Here is a 22,313-nt window from a genome sequence, read left to right as displayed (position 1 = left end):
ATTATTGTTTTTCTTTTCCTCTGAGGCCTCTCAGCTTCTCAGGAAAAAAATCCTGGCAAAGGGATTTTTTAGAAAATGTCATGGCTGCACTTTCCCTTTTCCCTTTCCCGTTGAACTGGCGTTTCCCTGCAGGCCCCGTGGATGAGTACATGCTGCCTTTCGAGGAGGAGATTGGCCAGCACCCCTCCCTGGAGGACATGCAGGAGGTTGTGGTGCACAAAAAGAAGAGGCCTGTGCTAAGGGAGTGTTGGCAGAAACATTCTGTAAGTGTCACCCAACCCCCTGAGTGCCACGTTCTGTCTGTGCTGTGCTGTGTACATTGCACTGGGGTTTGGGAGGGGTTTCATAATTCCAGTAGGAGCTAAATGGGCTGTAAATGTTCCTCATCTTAGACTGCTCTTTCTGCAGTATTAGAAAGTGAGGGATTTTTTCTGTTTTTTGGTGGAAGAAGAGATCCTGGAGTTCCTTTGCAGTGAAATCCCAATTGGTGTGTGAGGGATTCACCTTTTTAAAACACTGAGGGGCTCCAGAAGTGCAGGGCAGGATTTTCCCCTTGCTGCCGTTGAACAGTTTTTGTTCAGTCGTGCAGAGCAAAGCAGAGCTGAGGCCCCACGGGACACTCCAGGCTCACACCAACCCTGCTGTGGGACACAAAGGCTCCCATTGGAGGTGTCCCTGCAGGGCCCTTTTTGAGGTGAGCTGTTTCCCCAGGGAATGGCGATGCTGTGCGAGACCATCGAGGAGTGCTGGGATCACGACGCCGAGGCGCGGCTGTCGGCGGGCTGCGTGGAGGAGAGGATCATCCAGATGCAAAAACTCACTAACATTATAACAACAGAGGACATCGTGACTGTGGTCACAATGGTGACAAACGTTGACTTTCCTCCCAAAGAATCCAGTCTATGATAGTTGCACTGGTCATGGAAGTGACCACAGGACTCTTCACTGGAGCTGCTACAGCGCACGGACTGCTGGCGTCACTGCTGTTCCGGGTGGCAGGAACGGATGGTAAGTCTCTCTGGAGCGTCACCAAGAGGTGTTTATCCTTTGTTTTCCCTCTCCTCCTCCTCCTCCCCACCGTGGATCCATGAGACTTTCTGCATTCCCTGCTTACACCTGAAGGACGTGACCGAGAACCCCTCACGTGCAGAACAGGAACTTGCGATGAAGAATCCGGACCTGAACGGGCTAATGAGCATTTTAAACACTGACATCCGATTTCTTAATCCCTGTCAGAAGAGACTAATTCCTTTAAATGAACTACTGTTATTTTTTTTAAATCAAAAACATTTCATTTCAGATTTAAAAACAACAAAAAAAAAAAGGGTAACTTGTTTTTATTGCATTCGTTGTTGTTTATAAAATGACTATTGTAATGCGACTACGACACAGCTTGTGAATGTTCCGTGTGCTGCTGTTCCGTGTACAGAAACAAGAGTAATCAATGGGATAGAGCAAAGAGGCTTCCAAGTATTACTTAACCTCCCTCAACCAGGTATACCTCAGTTCCACCTCGCTAAATTATGATTGACAACACTAATTGGAATAATAAACCGCTCCGTGTTTTGTAAATGATGTATTCCCAATTCCCTGTGTTATTTAAGAAGGGGAAAGCTTCATGCCCCCAGGAAGTGGCCATTCCTAGAGCCGTGTTTTTAGCCTTTTCTTGTACTCGCTTGTTGTGTATAAAAAAGAAAAAGTGCTGTTTATTGAAAGAAAATTTTCCCTCCTCTTTTAGTTGAAAGCTTTTCCCTCCATTGCCCAGAGTATCTCATCCATTTATTTAACTGAATACTATTTAGGTTTGCTGTGTCTGAGGAATATTTGAAACCTTAAGCATGACTTTCTTTTTTTTTTTTTTTTAATTTTCTCTGAGCTGTGACACTGGAAAGCTCTGAATTCTTGTTGGTTTTTTTTTGTTTTTTTTTTGAAAAAGAGTCTTTTTCCTATTTATGTTTGTGCCGAGGTCGCGGCGCGTGCCTGGCCCGCAGGCAGTGGGGGCTGTGCCGCTGTTTCAGGATCACCTCAGGAAGCTCCGTTCCCCCATTCCCCTCCCTCTGCCTGGAGCTTTGCAGCTTCCCTGCACTCAGAGCTCGGTGCCACGGGAGGGGAGTGCAGCTCCCACAGCTTGAGCCTGGAGTCACTCACAAAGTTCCAGCCACAGATTGCAGATCCTAAACGTTACAAATTTCAGGGATAACCTAGTTCTGCTCACAATATGCAATGACCATTCCGAGGTAACGAAAGGAATTTCGATGGCCAGAGTGCAGACTCACAGAAAATGAGGAAAACCGTGGAAATTCACAGCTCCAGCACTGCAGTTCAGGATGTCAGCCTTGTGCTGGGATTACAGTGACTGGTGGCTGGGTGCCAAAGTGCTTCTCCCAAATGCTGTCCCACTGCATTGATTGGATCCTTCCCACCAGATTCCAAGGCCAATGGAGCAGAGGTGGCAGCGGCCGGCGTGTGCTGTGTGTCCTTGTGTCCGTGTGTCCCCCAGCGTCTCTGGAAAGCAGAGGTGGCAGCTCCTGGAGCTGGGACCTGCAGCCCTGGGAGCAGGGGGGGTGATGGTGAAGCAGAGGCAGCTCTGGGCAGGCAGGGAGAAGGAAGGGCTGATGTTCCAGCTGTGCCCGAGGATCCTGCTCCAAGGGCCCGTGGGAAAGGCAAGGAAATCCAGTTTGTGGGATCCTCTGGGCTGGACACTTCCCTTTGGCTTCCATTTCTGCTCCACTTTTAGTTAAACTTCACACAGGACTGGAGTTCTGAACAAATCCCAACCATGGACTCTTTGGGGCTTTTGCCACGGGCTGGTTTCATTCTGGTCTCTTGGAAGAACTGAAGCTGAGTCCAGGCCCCTCCCTGTGTGTGACCCTCCCAGGGAGCTCCTGGCTCTGGGAGATCCCTGCTCTGTTCCATCCCAGCCTCCTGGCATTGCCAGCACCCTGTGGCTCCCTGAGGAAAGGCTGCTCCTCCCCACAGCTTCCAGGGGCTCTCAGTGACCTCCCCGAGCTGCTGTGCTCCAGGGCTGGGCAATGAATTCCTGTTTGAGGGCATTCAGTGAGAGCTGGGAGCAGCAGGGCAGGGCTCTGGCATTGTCTGGGCAGTGCCCTTGGGCCCTTCCTGCCTGGCCTCCCCAGCTGGGACTGCTGAGGGTGACACGTTCCTGTCCCCTGTCCCAGAGCTGCCCTTCCTGGGGCATTCCCAAACTCCTCCATGGGCATGGAATGACCCAGGAACTGCAGCAGTGCAGCTCTCAAACCTCACCGGTACCCAGTGCTGAGCCTTGTCCTGCTCCATCAGCATCCACAATCAGTCATCACCCCTCTCCTCTTTTCCAGCTTTTGTAACCTTTTAAAGACATTTCTGTTGATCAGGAACACTTGGTACAAAACACAGGAAGCTGCAATACACATCCCTGGGCAAAAGGACTCCAGTAGCATCCTTGATGGAACATCTGTTACCTCAGATACTCAACCAGCAGGACTGCTTTGCTTTCTCCCTCCAGTTTGTTTTTTTCAGTCCATCTCCTCTTCGTTACCTCTCGAGTTTGGTGAGCGATTACTTTAACTTTCCTCTTTGTATTTGTCAGTGTTTTGGGCACAGGTTGTTGTACTACTGTTAAAAGGCACTTGCTGCTTTTCTGCGAGTGCCACGAAACCAACCAACCCCCCCTCGCCCTCAATAAAGTGATTGTTAAATATTGTACAAATACAAATGTATACTCTGCCCTCTTCCCCAGTGGGAAAATAAAAAATGTGACTACTCTGACTTGCAAATGCTTCTTCAAAAATTTTATTTTAAAATAAACACATGGGGCTGGTCCTACAGCAGCTCTTGAGCCAAACTTTTGAGTTTTGCTCCAAAAAATTTGGTATGGAAAGATGTTACCTTGTACTTGGCACACAACAGCCCTTGCGGCTGAAGCCTGTTGGATTAGACATTTAATGAAGTAAATTCGGTTGTGATTAAAGATTTAATTGGATAAATTTTCCATGTCAAGTCAGATTTGAGATGGAAAAGTGCAGTGTGAGCTGATGGGGCTGTAGAAGGGAGCCAGGAGGGCGGCATGGCCTGAGCCAGGAGCGGAGCCCTCAGGCACAGGGAGAAAGCCCAGAGCTGGGATGGCTCCAGGTGGGAACCGAGTGTGAGAGCAGGGGTGGCACTGAGTGAGCTGAAGCACCAGGAGGGAGTGAGTGAGGGAGTGAGAGAGGGAGGGAGGCACAGCTCTGGCTGCCAGCAGGGAGCAGCAGCACCGCTCTCTAGAAAACCCCACATGGCTCAGCAAAGCAAGCTGACCCAAAAGCTCCCAGATCTGAGCCCCTTCCTGTGGGTGAGCATTCCCTGTGCGGGCTGGGGGCTCAGAGCCAGCTGAGGGAGGAGGCTGCCCACTGCTTGACGTCCGTGGGGCAGTTGGGGTACACCTGCAGCGCGTCCATGATCTGGCTGCTGTCCAGCAGCAGCCTCAGCAGCAGGAACTCGCGCTGCGCCCGCGCCGACGGCCGCTCCAGCGGCTGCACCAGCTCCAGCTGCAGCAGGTGCTCAAAGGCCTTGGGGAGGAGAAGGCACTGCAGGGAACAGCTCCTGCCCCAAACACCCCGCTCCCTCCCAGGGCTCTGACCGGCCACCCCCATCTGTGCCCGGGAACTACAACCAAAGTACTTCACAACTCAAAGGAAAAATGCATTTCAGGCTCACCTTCATGACAACTGGCTTCTCAAAGTTGTACATAGAGTGTGCCTTCCTCTGGATGAACTTCTGGAATTCTGCAGCAGCAGGAGAAGGAAAGGGCAGTGAGAAGGAAGTGAGTGGGGCAGGGTTTGTGGAGCTCAGGCACTGCTCTCACCATTGTAAACCATCTGGAAGTTGAAGGGTTCTCCATCATAGACCTCATTCAGGTGTTTCATGGCTATGATGAGGCAGATTTCCAGCACAGACAGACCTGCAGGGAGAGACAGGAATCCTGAGTATTTCCCTTGAGCACATCACAAACACAGGCAGCTCACCCACTCCACTTATTCCTCTATTTTATATGCTCTGGGCCTCACCCATTGCTGTTCTGTATCATTATTATGTAAAGAAATTCCAGAATTCCAAGTCTTAGAAAATTCACAGAATGACCAGGTTGGAAGAGACCTTCCAGATCATGGAGTCCAACCCAGCCCAAATACCTCAACTAAACCCTGGCACCCAGTGCCACATCCAGGCTCTGTTAAACACCCCCAGGGATGGGGACTCCACCACCTCCACAGAACTTTATCACCCTTTCTGTAAAAAACTTCTTCCTAATATCCAACCTGTATTTCCTTTGGTACAGCTTGAGATTGGAGAGGATTGATAAGAGAACCTTTGTTTGCTGTGTACTTGAAGCAGAAATGTTCAGGATTGGGCTGTTCCCACCCAAAGGCAAGAACTGGAAGTATCCAAGTTGGCATTGCTGCACCCACGGGCAGGTGTGACCCAGAGCTGACTCCCTGGGCAATGCCAGTGCAGCTCCCACCCTGGAGCACTCCCTGCACGGCCTCTCCTCCACCAGGAGAATTCCAGGAGGGACTGGACCCCCCCTGCCTGCAGAGCAGCTCTGGGAGCAGCTGGGCTTTACCATGGACAAGGTTGGCCTTGGAGTCGGTGCTGTGCTGCCTGCTGGCCTCCTGCAGGTCTGCGGCCGTCAGCAGCGGGTGGTGCACGGTCACGGCGCTGCAGGCCAGCATCTGCAACGGGGGGAGAGAGAGATCAGGGGGTGACACACACACAGAGCTCACACACACACACACACACACACACAGAGCTCACACACACACACAGAGAGCTCAGGGGGTGACAGACACACACACACACACACACAGAGCTCAGGGTGTGACACACACACACAGAGAGCTCAGGGTGTGACACACACACACACAGAGCTCACACACACACACACAGAGCTCACACACACACACAGAGCTCACACACACACACACAGAGCTCACACACACACACACACACAGAGCTCAGGGTGTGACACACACACACACACACACACAGAGAGCTCAGGGTGTGACACACACACAGCTCACACACACAGAGAGCTCAGGGTGTGACACACACACACAGAGCTCACACACACACAGAGCTCACACACACACACACACACAGCTCACACACACAGAGCTCACACACACACAGCTCACACACACACACACACACACACAGAGCTCACTGTGTGCCTGCTGGGATGGGCACAGCTCACACACACACACACACACACACACAGCTCACACACACACAGAGAGCTCAGGGTGTGACACACACACACACAGAGCACAGCTCACACACACAACTCACTGCATTCCTGCTGGGAATGGACACAGCTCACACACACACACACACACACAGAGCTCACACACACACAGAGAGCTCACACACACACAGAGCTCACTGTGTGCCTGCTGGGATGGGCACAGCTCACTCACACACACACACAGCACAGAGAGCTCACAGCTCACACACACACACAGAGCACAGCTCACACACACACACACACAAACTCACTGCATTCCTGCTGGGAATGGACACAGCTCACACACACACAGAGCAGAGAGCTCACAGCTCACACACACACAGAGCTCTCACACACACAGCTCACAGCTCACACACAGAGCACACAGAACTCACGGTGTGCCTGCTGGGATGGGCACAGCTCACACACACACACAGCACAGAGAGCTCACACACACACACAGCTCACTGTGTGCCTGCTGGGATGGGCACAGCTCACACACACACACAGAGCACAGCTCACACACACACACACAGAGCTCACTGCATTCCTGCTGGGAATGGACACAGCTCACACACACACAGAGCTCACACACACACACACAACTCACTGTGTGCCTGCTGGGATGGGCACAGCTCACACACACACACACACACACAGCTCACACACACACACACAGAGCTCACACACACACACATATACACACACAGCTCACACACACACACACAGACACACACAGAGCACACACACACACAGCTCACTGCATTCCTGCTGGAAATGGACACAGCTCCTGCAGTGACCCTGCAATGGGAATGGACAAACCCCACACACACACAGCTTCACACTGAAAACCCTGCAAATAGCTGGCACTTCAATATCATCTTGCCAGGAAAGTTTTCCAGGCTTAAAACCTTAAAGCCTCCTGATTCCAGGAGAAAAATCCTCCTGAACCTGTTTATATCCATGTCAATGATCAGCACCTCAGAGGCTGCTGCAGGAATGGCTTACAGCTGTTCTGCACCTGCCTTTGTGCCCAGGGACACCCCCACTGCCCCGGGGACACCCCCACTGCCCCAGGGACACCCCCACTGCCCCAGGGACACCCCCACTGCCCCAGGGACACCCCCACTGCCCCAGGGGCACCCCCACTGCCCCAGGGACACCCCCACTGCCCCAGGCTGCTCCAGCCTGGCCTTGGGCACTGCCAGGGATCCAGGGGCTGCTCTGGCAATCCCAGCCCAGCCAGGAATTCCCAATTCCCAGTGTCCCATCCATCCCTGCCCTCTGGCACTGGGAGCCATTCCCTGGCTCCTGTCCCTCCATCCCTTGTCCCCAGCCCCTCTCAGCTCTCCTGGAGCCCCTTCAGGCCCTGCCAGGGGCTCTGAGCTCTGCCTGGAGCCTTCCCTTCTCCAGCCATCATCCACAATTCCATGTGCTGCTCTGGCCCAGCATCAGGATTTGGGAGGCACCATGGGGAGAAGGCAGGGAGGGGTAAGAAAAGGAGATTTTGGAACAATTATTTTGCTGCATTTTGTCCCCAGAGAGAATCTCCAGTTCTTGGAGCTTCTCCGTGGCCTCCTCAGGACTCGCTCCAGAGCTTCTCTGTGCCAGGGCCTGCCCACCCTCCCAGCCTGGAATTCCCAATTCCCAACAATTCCCAATGTCCCATCCATCCCTGCCCTCTGGCACTGGGAGCCATTCCCTGGCTCCTGTCCCTCCATCCCTGTCCCCAGCCCCTCTCAGCTCTCCTGGAGCCCCTTCAGGCCCTGCCAGGGCTCCAAGGTCTCCCCAGACCCTTCTCTTCTCCACAGTTTGTCCAGGAACTCCTCACTCATCCCTCCAGAGCCTGTATTATGTGCTTTTATTGTGAAGCTGACCTCAGAACAGAAAGTTCCTTTCCAAAGGAAGAGCTCAGCACATGCAGACCCCAAGGGGGAAGCTGAGCCTCTGGGCTGCCATCAGCTCCTTTCCTGGCCTGCAGTGCAGCCACAGGCCCAGATCTGGGTGCCCTGCACCAGGAGCCATCTGCAATCGTGTAACCAAGTGCAGAACCCAGAGCAGCACCAGGAGGGCTCTGCTGTGGCTCCCAGGGTGCCCCTGGGCCCTGCAGGAGGAGCTGGGGGCGCTGCAGCCTGCCCAGCCCAGAGCAGGTCACACCTCAGGGGGCTTTTCACACTGACACAAGCACAGGGACACTTTGGGATGGCTAAATTAGTGCTATTTAAATTAGTGTTATTTATCCTCTGTAAAAGTGTCATGAGCTGTGCTCCAAAGCAGAATTAGGGAGGCAGCTTAAATTTAAAACTCTCTCCTCCAAGAGAGCTGCAGCTCCTCTGTGGTGATGGAAGTCCAAGCAGAATAAACAAGTTTCAATATGAGCAGATGTCAGGATTCACCAGGAAGCAAAAACAACCTCAGAAAGGAAAAAGGAGTTTCACAAGGTTTCACCTACAGTTTTGTTTTATGAATGGAAAGGCTTGGAGGAAGTGAAATAGCAAAAGCTCAGCCCCATCTGAAGGAACAGCCCATCCTCCCAGGGTAAGTGCTGCAGGACTGACCCAGCACGGGCTGACAGAGAAGTTCAGACAAAGCTCAGACAAACGGCCTGAAACCACCAGAGCTGCTCCCAATCCCTGAAACCACCAGAGCTGCTCCCAATCCCTGAAACCACCAGAGCTGCTCCCAATCCCTGAAACCACCAGAGCTGCTCCCAATCCCTGAAACCACCAGAGCTGCTCCCAATCCCTGAAACCACCAGAGCTCCCAAATCCCTACAAGGAGGTTTCCTAACCCCAGTACAGACCAGCAGCGAGTGCAGCGAGCGCAGGTCCTTGCTGTGCTGGAAGAGGCTCTGCAGCACCCCCTGCACGGCCCTGTCCTCGGAGAGGAGCTGCAAGAGACAGCACAGCCATGTTCCAACCACCTCACATTCACTTCTAATCATTTCATACCCACCTGGAAAAATAACAGGGAAATGTGTTTTTAAAAGAGCTCAGCTTACATCTAACAACACAATTTCCATGTCCAACCTCAACTTTCTGGTGTTTTCTGTGACAATTTTACCTCCAGATTTCAATAAGCAAAGATTCTCTATAATAATTTAATTTATTCCATGTCACACTCAGCCAGTGAAAGGAAATGCCAATCTTAGATAAAAGCTTTACACACATATCCTTTACCAGTAAAAGTGTAAAGTAAACCAGCTTTACACTGCTCTCACTTTAGAATTTTTCCTAAAATCAAGTATAAAATGCTTCAAGTACCTGAACATTATTGTTCCATTTTTGTGCAAAAGATTCATCAGGAAATTCAGCAGGAAGAGAAAGCTGTTTCTTAAATATCTTCATGTATTGTTTAAAATCAAAGGAATTCAGCAAATATATCTGTCTGTGGGAGAACCTTGACTTCACTCTCTTCTCCAAGAGCTCCAGGATATCCTTGGTGAAAAATAAAAGGAAAAACAGTAATTAAAAAAGCAGATGAATTTGGTTGTGAAAACAGAAGTTTTATCAAATTTCCATAGTGTTCCCCAGGAATTATTTCACACAATTTGCCCTCAATTCAACATAATGTCATTGCAAAATCAGAGCAAATTGAACAGGGATCCTGAACTCATTTTCTAGCAAAAGTTCACTTTTTCTAGAAAAGGGAATCCTGAACTTATTTTCTTTTTTAAGAAACCACCCTACTGAAGTGGTTCCTTTAAAAAAAAAAGAGATTTAAACACATCCTTGCCAACTGCCAACCAAAACTTCAGGAGCCCCTCCAAAGAGTGAACCAGTCTAATATTGAATTTGTGTCCTTAGAAATTTTGGGTTGCTCCTTTAGCAGTGAGCCTGAAGGCTTTGGGCATCTTCAATTTGCTCTCAGCACCAATTATTTTGTTTTTTACATCCTCCTTCCCAATTCAAAAGTTAGAAAAAATGGATCATTTGAGCAAAGTCTCTTAGGAAATGAAGGTTCCAGGGAAGGAGAAGTCATTCCAACTAAGAAAAAACGTGGAATGAGGAAATGGCATTTATTTCTTGTCGGATCTCAGGATCTCAGTCCTGAGGTGCTGAGCCACCGAGACCACCTTGGGGGGCTCAGGAGTCCTGGAATGTTCCAGAAGTGTCTGGTGGCTGCACTTTGATCCCACACAGGAGACGACACCTGTATGAGGACAGGAGGGTTTCACCGGGGTGAATGGTGAAGGGATCAGTTAATTAGAGAGTGAAACACAGGGTTTAGGATTTCTGTACAGGGGGGTTTAGAGAAGTAAGATGGAGGAATTGGGGCGTGTCCTGTCCTTCTTCTTCTTCTTCTTCTCCTCCATCTTCTGTGGTGATGGTGGCACTTTGGGATTGGTCATTACTAAAAGTGCACTGGGCAATAAGGGTGAAAGGTATTGGGGAAAAATGATAAATATTGTACACGTAACTTTGGGTATAAAGATAGGTGACCGCCCGGAGGGCAGGGAGTGTGCTCATGGCTGGCTGCTGAGCAGAGCTCTGTCGGGCCCAGAGAAAATCTTTTAGATAAACAATTAATAAACATAAAAACCGAAAGAAGAACTGAAGCCTCTTCTCGTCCTTTGAAACGCGGCTGCCCCAAGGCCACCCCGGGCCTTTCCAGGCCCCTCAAACAGCCCAGATAAACCGGACAATTCCTTACCTGCCTGCAGGTGAGCCCAATGACTGTCACTGGGGTCTGTGCAGACTGGGAGATGTCAAACAGGTTGTAGAGCAGGGTCTGATTCTTGTGGTGCACAAACAAATCAAACTCATCCAGGACAAACAGAATTGGGCAGCTGCTGCTTCTGTCTCCTGAGAGAAAGGTGCAGAGTTAGCAGGGCCACTCCAGCATTGGGCTTCCATTGCTGCAGCTTTCTTTGTGAATGGGGTTAAAAATGCACAGATTTCCTTTCAGCTTTTCACTGAGCCCTCCTTCCCTACAGGTGCAACAGCAAAGAGGAAAATACATGGAAAAAGTGGGAAGGTTTTGTAGTGTTCTTTCAAACAGCATTTCTGGCTGCAAGGAACACAGACTTGGCCAATTTTATTTTAAAAACAACATTTTTAATAGCATCAATCTGGATAAAAGAATCTGTCCTTCACAGCTAACATTACATGCAAGCCTTAGCAGTCCCAGCAGGTGCATATATCATTATCAGGTGTATACACTATATTCAGTGTAATAATCAGTATTAATTATTCTTTACATGATTTTGTAACCATGACACATTTTTGGGCTAAGTTTCTTCATTCCACCTGTAAAGCAGAAATAAAAACTCCATTTTCCAGTCAAGTGAGCCAGAGTTTCACAACAGGGTTTTTAGGGTTTACCTTTCCTCAGAGCTTCAAGGAGGAAGGCAAGGTTCTCAGCAAAACTGCCCTAGACAGAATAAAGAAGTTTCAGAATGGATTTGCAGTGTCATTCTCAGAGCTGTTTAATTACAGCAAATTCAGAAATGCTATGGAGGCCATCACTTCCAAAACTCTGCTTTCAAAAATGTCCACTGGTACTTCATGCTGTACAATCCAACTCAGGATTTAATGGAAATATTTTAATATAAACTGAATATTTTAATAGAAATTCCATGGAAAAATGAGAGCTCTAGGAAGCCTGCATAGACTTCCTTTTTGGATAGACCAAAAAAGGTTGATAATATATTAAAAATCCTGCTTTTTGGTTGAATTCTTTGGTTTGAAATGTTAAAAACAACATTTCCAAATTCTCCACGCCTCTGAACAAAGTTTCTTTGGAATACTTGAGTTTGGAATACTATTAATAATAAATACTTAAGGAATACTAGAAATAGTTAATATTTTGGAATAACTTTGGAATACTTAAAGAATAGTATTAATAATAAACACTTAAGGAATACTAGAAATACTTTGGAAAAACTCTGGAATACTTAAGTTTGGAATACTATTAATAATAAATACTTAAGGAATACTAGAAATACTTTGGAAAAACTTTGGAATACTTAAGTTTGGAATACTACTAATAATAAATACTTAAGGAATACTAGAAATACTTGGGAAAAACTTTGGAATGTTTAAGTTTGGAATACTACTAATAATAAATACTTAAGGAATACTATAAATAGTTAATATTTTGGAATAACTTTGAAATACTTAAAGAATACTATAAACACTAAAGGAATACTAGAAATACTCTGGAAAAACTTTGGAATACTTAAGTTTGGAATACTACTAATAATAAATACTTAAGGAATACTATAAATAGTTAATATTTTGGAATAACTTTGGAATACTTAAAGAATAGTATTAATAATAAATACTTAAAGAATATTATAAGTAGTTAACATTTTGGAATATCTTTGGAATACTTAAAGAATAGTATTAATAATAAACACTTAAGGAATACTAGAAATACTTTGGAAAAACTTTGGAATACTTAAGTTTGGAATACTATTAATAATAAATACTTAAGGAATACTATAAGTAGTTATTATTTAGGAATAAGTTTGGAATACTTTAAGAATAGTATTAATAATAAACACTTAAGGAATACTAGAAATTCTTTGGAATACTTGAGTTTGGAATACTATTAATAATAAATACTTAAGGAATACTAGAAATACTTAATATTTTGGAATAACTTTGGAATACTTAAAGAATAGTATTAATAATAAATACTTAAAGAATACTATAAGTAGTTAACATTTTGGAATATCTTTGGAATACTTAAAGAATAGTATTAATAATAAACACTTAAGGAATACTAGAAATACTTTGGAAAAACTTTGGAATATTTAAGTTTGGAATACTATTAATAATTAATACTTAAGGAATACTAGAAATACTTTGGAAAAACTTTGGAATACTTAAGTTTGGAATACTACTAATAATAAATACTTAAGGAATACTAGAAATAGTTAATATTTTGGAATAACTTTGGAATACTTAAAGAATCGTATTAATAATAAACACTTAAGGAATACTAGAAATACTTTGGAAAAACTTTGGAATATTTGAGTTTGGAATACTACTAATAATAAATACTTAAGGAATACAATAAATAGTTAATATTTTGGAATAACTTTGGAATACTAAAGTTTGGAATACTGAAGTTTGGAATACTGAAGTTTGGAATACTATTAATAATTAATACTTAAGGAATACTATAAATATGTAATACTTTGAAATAACTTTGGAATACTGAAGTTTGGAATACTATTAATAATTAATACTTAAGGAATACTAGAAATATGTAATACTTTGGAATAACTTTGGAATACTGAAGTTTGGAATACTTAAGGAACACTATTAATAATAAATACTTAAGGAATACTAGAAATATGTAATACTTTGGAATAACTTTGGAATACTGAAGTTTATTTTTCTGGGGCTTGTTAAGACAGATTTCCCTTTTTCCCTCCTGTAAGGCACAAGCTGGTGGGTTTTTACAAAAATAATAATGATGCATTAGTAGCACCCAGAGCCCCAGTGTCCCAGGACAGGGTTTGGAGGGACAGGGGAGTCACTCACAAAAACTTTGTCCCCAACCACATTTTCCAGCTGCAGCTGCCTGGTGATCTCCTTCAGGGCCACGCTGTCATTTGTCTGCAGAAGCCCTGAAAGAAAGAAAAGGATTCTTCATTGAGAAGTGGCAGCTGCCCTTCATTCCCACCAGAAATTTAACAGCAGCTTCTCTGCCTTGCCAGCCTTGCAGAGCTTTTTGCATTTTCAAAAATCAGCCTGGACAGTTTCTGTACCTGACAAGGGATTAATTCTGCCACTAATTACACAGAAGTTCCCTTTATATAATAAATACAAAGAGAGGCATTTTAGAACTCACAGACATGTCCATGATTTAGGCTGGACTGAATTGCTGAAAGCAAGAATTTCACTCAGTACATACAAAATACAGAAGTGAATATAAGCCTGGATCAATGATGCTTTACTTGCCATTCAGGTGGACTTCCAAGAGGTTCTCTCTCACTTGTTCCATTTCCCTGAGGTCTTTTAAGACATGATTTAATAACTAGGAAGGAAAAAATACAGAATTTCTGTGAGAAGATTAATTTTTTATCAGCAAGGAATGTGTAATTACAGATATAGGACAGGAAACATGTTTGAGTAATTTCCAGACTAAAACCCCAAAATGACAACTTTGCATTCACCAGCCATGACTGTGGCACTGCATTTGCTCATTCTGCTGAACTGGGAGGGAAAGGAAAATAACTTTGCTATTTCAGTCACTTATTTTGGGCTAATATCTGGGGCTTTTGCCTTAATCAAAAAGCTTCATGAATTTGAGATGTGAGAGAATTTGACTCTTGAGTTGGTGCCATATTCAGTTTCATGGCTTCTTTGGATGCTGTAGAAAGAAACTCTGCTTTAGATCTTAAAAGAAACTCTGCTTATTCTTTTCCTCTGGAAGACAAAACTAAAACTGCCCAATGACACCAACTGCTGCTTATAAAACTCCAAACTTGGTGTCCATCAAAAACTTGTTACTAGTAAAAACTTGTATTAAAATATCTGTAAGTAGTGGAAATGTTAAATTTAAAAATTAAAAAGCTACTATTTGCTTTGGCTTCTTCAGAGGAGGATTTGTAGCTCCCACCTATGGGCAAGTACAAATATATATAAATATACAAATATATATATTTGTACATAAATATATACAAACATATAAAAATATGTACAAATATATATAAATATATACATATATATAAATATACACACACATGATTTTCTTTACTCCAGCATCTTACATTTGATATATAAAAAGGAAGCAATTCATTCTGCATAGGTGATTTTGCTAAATTATATTCTGTCTGAAAGGACCACAAATTTTTCATCACATCTTTTACAGTAAATATTAAAGACTTGAGTGTCTGAATAATGTTGAAGTATTGAACATTCAATTTAGAGGTCGTGTCTTCATGTGCTTCACTAAGGAGAATTCCCTTAAAATACAAAACCTACACTGTTGGAGATTTTTTCAGAAATGGCTTAAAAGGCAACTGTGAGGAGCAAATTCTCACAGCCTGTTTCTGTAAACAACCAGGTTCTCAGGGTTCTCAGACAGTTTTCTCATAACAGGTAAATATTCTATCTTTGGCTGTTTTGGGAAAGTAAAAGTAAGTTTTGAGAACACAAATCTTGGTATTGGAAACAAAAGAAGGAGCTGAAGTTTTCTCTACAGCCTATTGGGAGCTCAGGTTTTGCAATATGCATGAGGTGAATTAGCACTGTTATAAAAGGTGTCTGATCAATAAACTGGAGTGGATGCTGACCAACAAAGGTGGGTCACTCCCTTCACCTCAACACTACACTTATAAACCATAACCACCAAAAAATATTCTGCTCCATGGCAGGTAACAACATTCCTGACCATTCCCTGCACACACACCAATGGACAAACCCACCCCTCAGCCTATTCCTTTTAGAGCTTTTGGATGCCTTTTTGTCATTTTTACAGTGAGGGCCCACAACCAGGTTAATTAAAGAGTAATCAGAACACGGCTTTAATTGCAAAGGTGTTAGGAGCAGATTTCTCCATGCTGTTCCTGAAGAGAATTCGCACAGAAAGTGCTGGGATGTTTGGAATTTCTCTGCAAAGGCCGTGCTGGGCCCACAGGAGCTCCAGGGGCTGTTCCTACCGCGGATTTGCCGGAGCCGCGGGGGCCGATGAGCAGCGCGGAATTGCTCTCCCCGTGCACCGTGGTTCTCCTCAGCAGCTCCAGCAAATGTCTGTGTAGGAAACAGAAACAGGCTGAAACCCTCACAGCTGACAGCATCCCCCAAACCCAAAGGAAATTCAAAGAGTAAAATTCAGTCCAGTTCAGCTTGCTCTGAGAGCCAACACTCAGGGAGTGTGAAATGTAATACAATAAAGTGCAAAGGGCTCAGTGATCAGAGCTCTTAAAATACTTTAAAATATTAAAGCATGCTGAAGTTGAGAGTATCACTAATTCATAAAGCTCTGCAATTCTCAAGGACAGATCTCAATAATTATTTCTTTCTTTAAGCTTTCTGTGCTCCCACTGTTCCTCCCCAGCTGTGAATTACCTGCAGCCTCACTCAGCACCTCAGAGCACATTTACAGTGCTCACAGCAGCCAATGACACCTGCAATTCCCAATGCCTGGGAAATGCTCACACCCCAATAATTCCCAAAATTCCACATCAATAATGTGCTTTTGGAACATGGGATACTGACACCCTTTGCTTTTCAGAATTTCAGTATAAGTAGGGGAGGCTTGTTTTGTAAAACTGACATGACAGAAATGCATTTCCTCACAGCAGCAATAAAATACCTATGTGAGCTCTGCACACTATTTTAATAAATGGTTTTGGCCCTCTTGTAATGAAAACTTGTGCTCACATCAGGTGATTCCACTTAATTTAAGTCAGCCTTGGAAAAATTAATTGTTTTAAACAAATTCTTTAAATACATGTTTGTTATCTGCAGAATTTGACCTGCATCTGTAAATTATCAATTATCAATGTTATTGTCCCACTAAATCCCTTATTCCTAACCCTAAATTCCCCCTCTGGATGGCTCCAGAAGGAGGTGTAAATTTGAGTTTCTGCTTCAACAAACACAGAAATGTTAAGATTTGCTTCTAACACAGCTCACCAACAAACAGGAGAAAATCTGCAGTAAAAATGAAGTAGCACAGCAAGAGAATTTAACTTCTTGCTTTGCCAGGCCATTACACAAAGTCTTAGGAAATGAACTGAGAGTATCAAAAAGAAAAGTGCTTCATGAATGAGAGATGCAAAACAAGGACAAGAAATCCAAAACTCAGAGGCTGACAAAACCAGAAGGGAACAGCTGAATAAAAACTGTCAAACTCGGAGGTAAATAATTGTTAGAAGCACTGGGCTGGAAGTCATTTAAACCTGCACCATTTGGTAAAACAGAGAGGCAGAAATTCTGATTGCAGCAGACTTTCACTGCTGCAGGTAAATCAGAAACCCCTGAATCCTGGAGCTGCTCCCTCACCTGTGCTGCTGCTCCATCCCAAAGAGTCTCCCAGCAGCACAGTGGCGACAGAACCTTTCCCGAAGGATTTTCTGCACCTGCGGATGGAACACAGCACAGGAAAAATGGCTGCGGCTGCAAAAGCACAATTTACCAATAATGTCACTACAGCAATCAAATAACAGCAAATTAGGCACTTCTGTGGTGTTGCAAATATTCTATAATACATCAGTTTTTACTGTTATCAAGGATTTGAAAGTAAGAATAAAGTTGCAGGAGGCAGAATATGGTATAAATATTATAAAAAGGAGAAAAAGCAATTAAAATGCATAAGAAATCACTGATCCAGGGATAACTCCTTGCAAGATGAGTTGCAGTTTTTAACCAGCAACTTTAGGAAAACAGGAGAATAAAGGTTTAAAAATACCAAATAAACTAAGAAATAAAGGTTTACGAAAAACCAAACAAACTGATTTGGCAGCTGCTGTCCTGCTGCCAAAGAGTCACCTGGGTTCTGATTCACCCTACAAATTAGGAGATAAAAAACCTAAATGGATAAAAATAGATTTGTGCAATTCTGGTGCCACAAACAGTTCCAAAAGAAGGATACCATCCTTTAAATTTTTTACTACATTATTATTGTAGCACTTGAAGCAAGCAACAGGTGGGAAGCTGGAAGAAATACAGATACAAAAGCCATTTAGTGCCCTAACAATTGTATCCAGGATCTGTACAAGTTTTTCTAACTGGTCAAGGAAAAAAAAAATACAATTACATGAATGGCAGAAGGTGGAAAAGTTCCATAAGTTGAAAAGAATATAATAATAAAGGTGTAACTGACCTGGGAAATGCACTCAGCACTTTCTCCACTGCTCTCCCTCAACTTTCGCTTGCTCATTGCAGAAGGTTTCATCTTTGGAGGAAATAAACATTTTGTTAAATAGCATTGCTTTCCAAACAATCCCAATCAGAAACTGTGCTTGGATGTTGGTCATTTTTAAGGACTGTAATGAACATCTGTTCTTAACTAATAAAGATGCAGCAGTCCATCTTCCTAGTGAAAAAGAGCCAAAACACTGAAATAATTTAAAATTTATTTCTGATAACAATAATGTTTACACACTTCTCCTAAACAGCACTGGCTTTAGGATGCTTTAGAGAGTTTAAAATTATGTCCTTATGTTTCTGCAGCTGGAACAAGCTACAAGAACACCATTAAGACACAGGAATTAAGTTTTTACAGGAATAACTGGCCATCCTTATTTATAACAATAACCACAGCATCTCCCTGGACAAGTTGGCTCTGAAGGGGTCCTAAGGGGATTGGGGGGGTTTCTGAAGAGATTTGGGTAGATCCAGAGGGGGATTGGGGGACCTTGGGGGGGATAATGATGGGATTGAGAAGTTTGAGTGGGTTGGGAGGGGGATTCAAGAGGGCCTGAGGGAGGCTCTAAGGGGGAATTACAGGTCTTGAGTGGGATTTAGGAGTGGTCCTGGGAAGGGTTTGGGGATGGCCCTGGGGATGATCCTGAGGGATTTGGGGTGAGGAATTTATGGGGGCTAGGAGGGTCTGGGAATGCTCTGAAAAGGGGGTCGGGGGAAGTGTCCATTTGGGGAGGGATTTGGGGAAGGGCTGTGGGAATGCGGAAGGTGAGGGGGTTGATTTTTCGGGGCTGGGAGAGTCTGTGACGACCCCGATGAGGGAATGGAGCGGCCACAAAGAGCCATGAGGGGCTGCGGGGACGCTGAGAGCGGGTTTTGGGAGGACCTTGAGAGGTTCCAGAAGGAAATTAAGGGGGGCTCTACAAGGCTTGGAGGGTCCTGGAGTACTGTCCGGCCCCCCCACCTCCCCTCACGACGTTTCCCGCCTCTTCTCCATCACCTGAGGGCGGCCACCGCCGCTCGCACGCTCCCCTCAGCCCTCACCTCACCCCTCATGGCACCCGAGCCCCCTCCCAGCAGCCATTCCTCCCCTCAGGAACCGCTCCCCCGTTACCCTCCTCACAGGCTGCATCCGCGGCTCCCTCAGAGACGCCGGAGCCCGGGCAGATGAAGGGCGGGGAGGAGGGCGCATCCTCCGCAGCTGGGCACGTCCCTCCCGGCGGAGGCTGAAGCAGACACAGACACTGGCTCTCCCTCTGCCCGCCCCCCTCACCTGCCCGCGCTGCCCTCACGCCGCTTTCCCGCCCTCTCCTCCCACATCCGAGGGCGGGACCCGCCCCGCGCGCGCGCGCCCGCTCCCACCGGCCCCCGCGCGCGCCGCCCCCTCACGTCACCGCGCGCTCCCCGCTCCCCTGCCCGCCCCTTCCCCTTCCCTCCCCTCCGCTCCTCTCCCGTCACTTCCTCCCCGACCATTTCCCCCCCCTTCTTCCTCCTCCCCATCCACTTCCTTCCTCCCTGTCCCGGATCCGTTTCCGGGAGCGGCGCGCGCGGCGCTGTGGGAAGTCGTCGTCTCCCCCCCCCCCCCCCGTTTCCCCCCCCCCTTCCTCCCCGCGGCCTCCCGAGCTCCCCCGGGGCGCATGCGCGGTGGCGGCCGCCGCTGCTGCCTCCCCTCCTCTTCCTCCTCCTCCTCCTCCTCCTTCTCCTCCTCCTCCTCCTCCTCCTTCCCGACAGCGGCGGCGGCGATGAGGAGGAGCGCGGGGGGGGGCGGCGGCGGGACGGCCGGTTGTTCGCGCCGCTGAAGGGACACGAAGCAGCGCCGCGCCGAGGCGGGGGCGGGGGGCCCCGAGTCGCTGCCCCCCCCGCAGCCCCGCCGGGGAGTTTCTTCCACATCCCCCCCAAACACACCGAGAGCCCCCCCCGTCCCTCGGGGGCGGCCCCGCGGAGCGCCGCTCCCTCCTCCTCCTCCCCCTTTATTACCCTTTGTGTGCGTCTCCGCCTTCCTCCCTGCGCCCGGGGGCCCTGAGGTGAGTGCGGGGGGAGCGGCGGGGCGGGGGGGGCTGTTTGTTTACCCCGTGTTTACCCCCTGTTTACCCCGGGGGGGCACCGCCTGTCACTCCGGGCCCCTTCCCGGCGCCCCCCGCCCCAGCTTTGTTGTCGGGGGATGCTCCGGGGATGCTCCTTTGGGCCCCTCCGGAGCGGGAGGGGAGGCGGGTGACGGTGGCGGGGGCGCCGGGCAAAGTTCGGGGTGCTGCGGTGGGTGCCGAGCCCCGGCCGAGTGCCCCAAGTGTTGTTTTCCCGGGATATCAGGGAGCCCCGGCGTTGCCCCCCAGGTTCCAGGCCGTTGTTTGACTTATTGTTTGAGTTATTAAACCCCTGCGGTGGTGAAGGTACAAAGACCACTTGTACAAAGACCCTTTCCCGAGCTGAACTTCCAGGGGATAGACAGTCCAGGAGCTGGACTTGGTGTCTGCGGGCTTGGGATGTGCTTTGGTGGCAGCCCCTGGTTTATCGGTGGTGCCCGGCTATATTTGGGCAATGGTTTGTTCGGATGTATATGTCGGGATGTGTTTTTCCATGGTTTCTGCTGGGAAGGCCAAGTGTCTCCATCCCCGCTCACCGTCTTGGTCAGGTGCTGCTGGTGGACTGGCCTGACCATGTTTGCTGCTGGTTCCAGGGAAACTTACGTGTTCAAACGTCTGAAATAGGTTAAAATGTAATGGCTTGAAATGTCAAACTAAATTGTGGACTCGAGGAAATGTTGGGAGAAGCCTCCTAGATGTTTGCAAGGATCCAGAAGTAAGAGTTGAGGTGTTAACACCAAGTTGAGATGAGACAGTCCCCTACACAAGTAGGATGTTTATATTGGAATTGCTGTTGTCTGCTTATTTCTGGAGCTTAATTATGTCCTCTGTAATTTCCAAAAGGCGGTTGGAGTGCTTTGGTTTATTCTGGGTTTATTATTTTTGGTTTATTAAGTGCTGGGTGCAGAACCACGGAGTAGGCCATGGGTGTGTGTTCCAGAGGGGCACCCCAGTTCAATGGTGAGCACAGAGTGTGTGTGTCACTGAAGGATGCCCACAAGAAAGAGCTCTCCTGGCATGCTGGGCTGTCTCCCATTTCTGCTTTGTACCCACGTGTCTGGTGGGAAGCAGCAGTTTTGGGGTCGGGCTGGGATGAGTTTATGGGATCTGTAATTTGATGGAGTGGAAGGAACAGGAGAGGACCAGAGCTGGATTGATGCTGGGCAATGTTGTGATGGAGAATTGGAGGCAGCAGCCATAACTGGAGCTCTTTCTCATAGTTTGCTGTTAGTTTTCTTTTTGCTTGTGATAACTTTGGGTTAAAACATGTGGGGACAAAACCTTGATGGCATCAATCCCCAAAATCAGCAGATCTGTGTATAAACACCCATGATTTAAACATACTTACTACAGGTGGGAGTTGGACAGCAAAAGCCTGTCCAGGAGGGAAGGACATAATTTCATTATTTTATTTCATGACACTGCTGCTTTTCTCAGCCTGGGATCCCATTGATCTGCTTTGCTCTGTACATGGAAGCCCACAGTGGCTGCAGGATTACATTCCCCGTGTCTGTAGAGCTGCAGCTCTGCCCCCAACTTCCACATCCTCCAGTGGTGTGATACAGTAATTATTGCAGGGATTTCACCATCTCCTTGTGTTTTGGGCTTTAAAGTGTCTATGGTTTGGTTTAATATGGTTACACAGTGAAATTGAACAGGATTCTGAAGCTGGGCAGAATAATTCAGGGTTTTTTCTGGCTTTAAATCAAAATAACTGATAAACCTTCATTTCCATAGGCCTCCAGTCCTGCAGGCAGGTCTGTGCTGGAGGGAGAGCTGTGGGATTGGGGTGGGAAGGGCCCTCTGAAGGATTCTGGGTGGCAATTCCTGAATTTCTGCTTGGCACAAAGGGCTCTCAGGCTAATTTGGGCCTCCTGGCTGCTGTCACAACCTCCCAAGAGCTGAAGGAATTGAACCTTTCAACCTGTGCTAGGAAAGATTGGGAATTATCAACAGCTGTAACTGAAAGGCAACACAGTTTCCTTTGAGTTGGGTTCCTAAGCTCTTTTTGCTGCTATTATTGAGATATTTACAGGTGCTGATTGCTTTCAGGAAAACTTGGTGTGGATTTTCCAGTTCTTTATCTTTGGGGACGGAATTAATAATTATTTTGCTGTATTCTGGGTCAGTGGCTTCTGGAGTTAG

General features: G+C 46.8%; 3 protein-coding genes across 9 annotated transcripts in view; 2 read left to right on the top strand and 1 right to left on the bottom strand.

The window, feature by feature from the left end:
* ACVR2A (activin A receptor type 2A) overlaps positions 1-1,712 on the top strand; it is a 59,646-nt gene extending 57,934 nt beyond the window's left edge. For all 4 annotated transcript variants that reach the window (XM_064718631.1, XM_064718629.1, XM_064718630.1 and 1 more), the window contains 2 exons: positions 133-263; positions 712-1,712. In XM_064718631.1, coding sequence (XP_064574701.1) covers positions 133-263; positions 712-906 — 326 coding nt within the window. In that variant the 3' untranslated portion in view covers positions 907-1,712. The remainder of the gene's footprint in view (positions 1-132; positions 264-711) is intronic.
* A 2,064-nt stretch (positions 1,713-3,776) lies between these two features.
* Positions 3,777-19,425, bottom strand: ORC4 (origin recognition complex subunit 4). 4 transcript variants are annotated; one of them, XM_064718632.1, is made up of 14 exons: positions 19,202-19,423; positions 18,047-18,118; positions 17,227-17,303; positions 15,879-15,969; positions 14,176-14,251; positions 13,756-13,841; positions 11,584-11,632; positions 10,913-11,064; positions 9,523-9,696; positions 9,063-9,149; positions 5,600-5,708; positions 4,844-4,939; positions 4,696-4,763; positions 3,777-4,547 (listed from the first exon to the last, which is right to left on the bottom strand). In XM_064718632.1, exons 1-14 carry the CDS (start codon positions 19,277-19,279, stop codon positions 4,359-4,361), a joined length of 1,404 nt encoding a protein of 467 aa, XP_064574702.1. In that variant the 5' UTR covers positions 19,280-19,423; the 3' UTR covers positions 3,777-4,358. The 4 variants fall into 4 exon arrangements, with proteins under 4 accessions (XP_064574702.1, XP_064574703.1, XP_064574705.1 ...); XM_064718633.1 differs by having other exon boundaries at positions 19,211-19,423; XM_064718635.1 differs by lacking the exon at positions 9,063-9,149 and having other exon boundaries at positions 19,211-19,424.
* Positions 19,426-19,711: 286 nt separating this feature from the next.
* MBD5 (methyl-CpG binding domain protein 5) overlaps positions 19,712-22,313 on the top strand; it is a 153,182-nt gene continuing 150,580 nt past the window's right edge. Inside the window, exon 1 of the mRNA XM_064718208.1 lies at positions 19,712-20,111. The gene's annotated coding sequence lies outside the window, so the exon portion shown is untranslated. The remainder of the gene's footprint in view (positions 20,112-22,313) is intronic.

Source organism: Zonotrichia leucophrys, chromosome 7, assembly GCF_028769735.1.
Source record: "Zonotrichia leucophrys gambelii isolate GWCS_2022_RI chromosome 7, RI_Zleu_2.0, whole genome shotgun sequence".
Classification (NCBI taxonomy): Eukaryota; Metazoa; Chordata; class Aves; order Passeriformes; family Passerellidae; genus Zonotrichia; species Zonotrichia leucophrys.
Note: the sequence above shows the minus strand (reverse complement) of the source record. Positions and strands in the feature narration are given on the sequence as shown.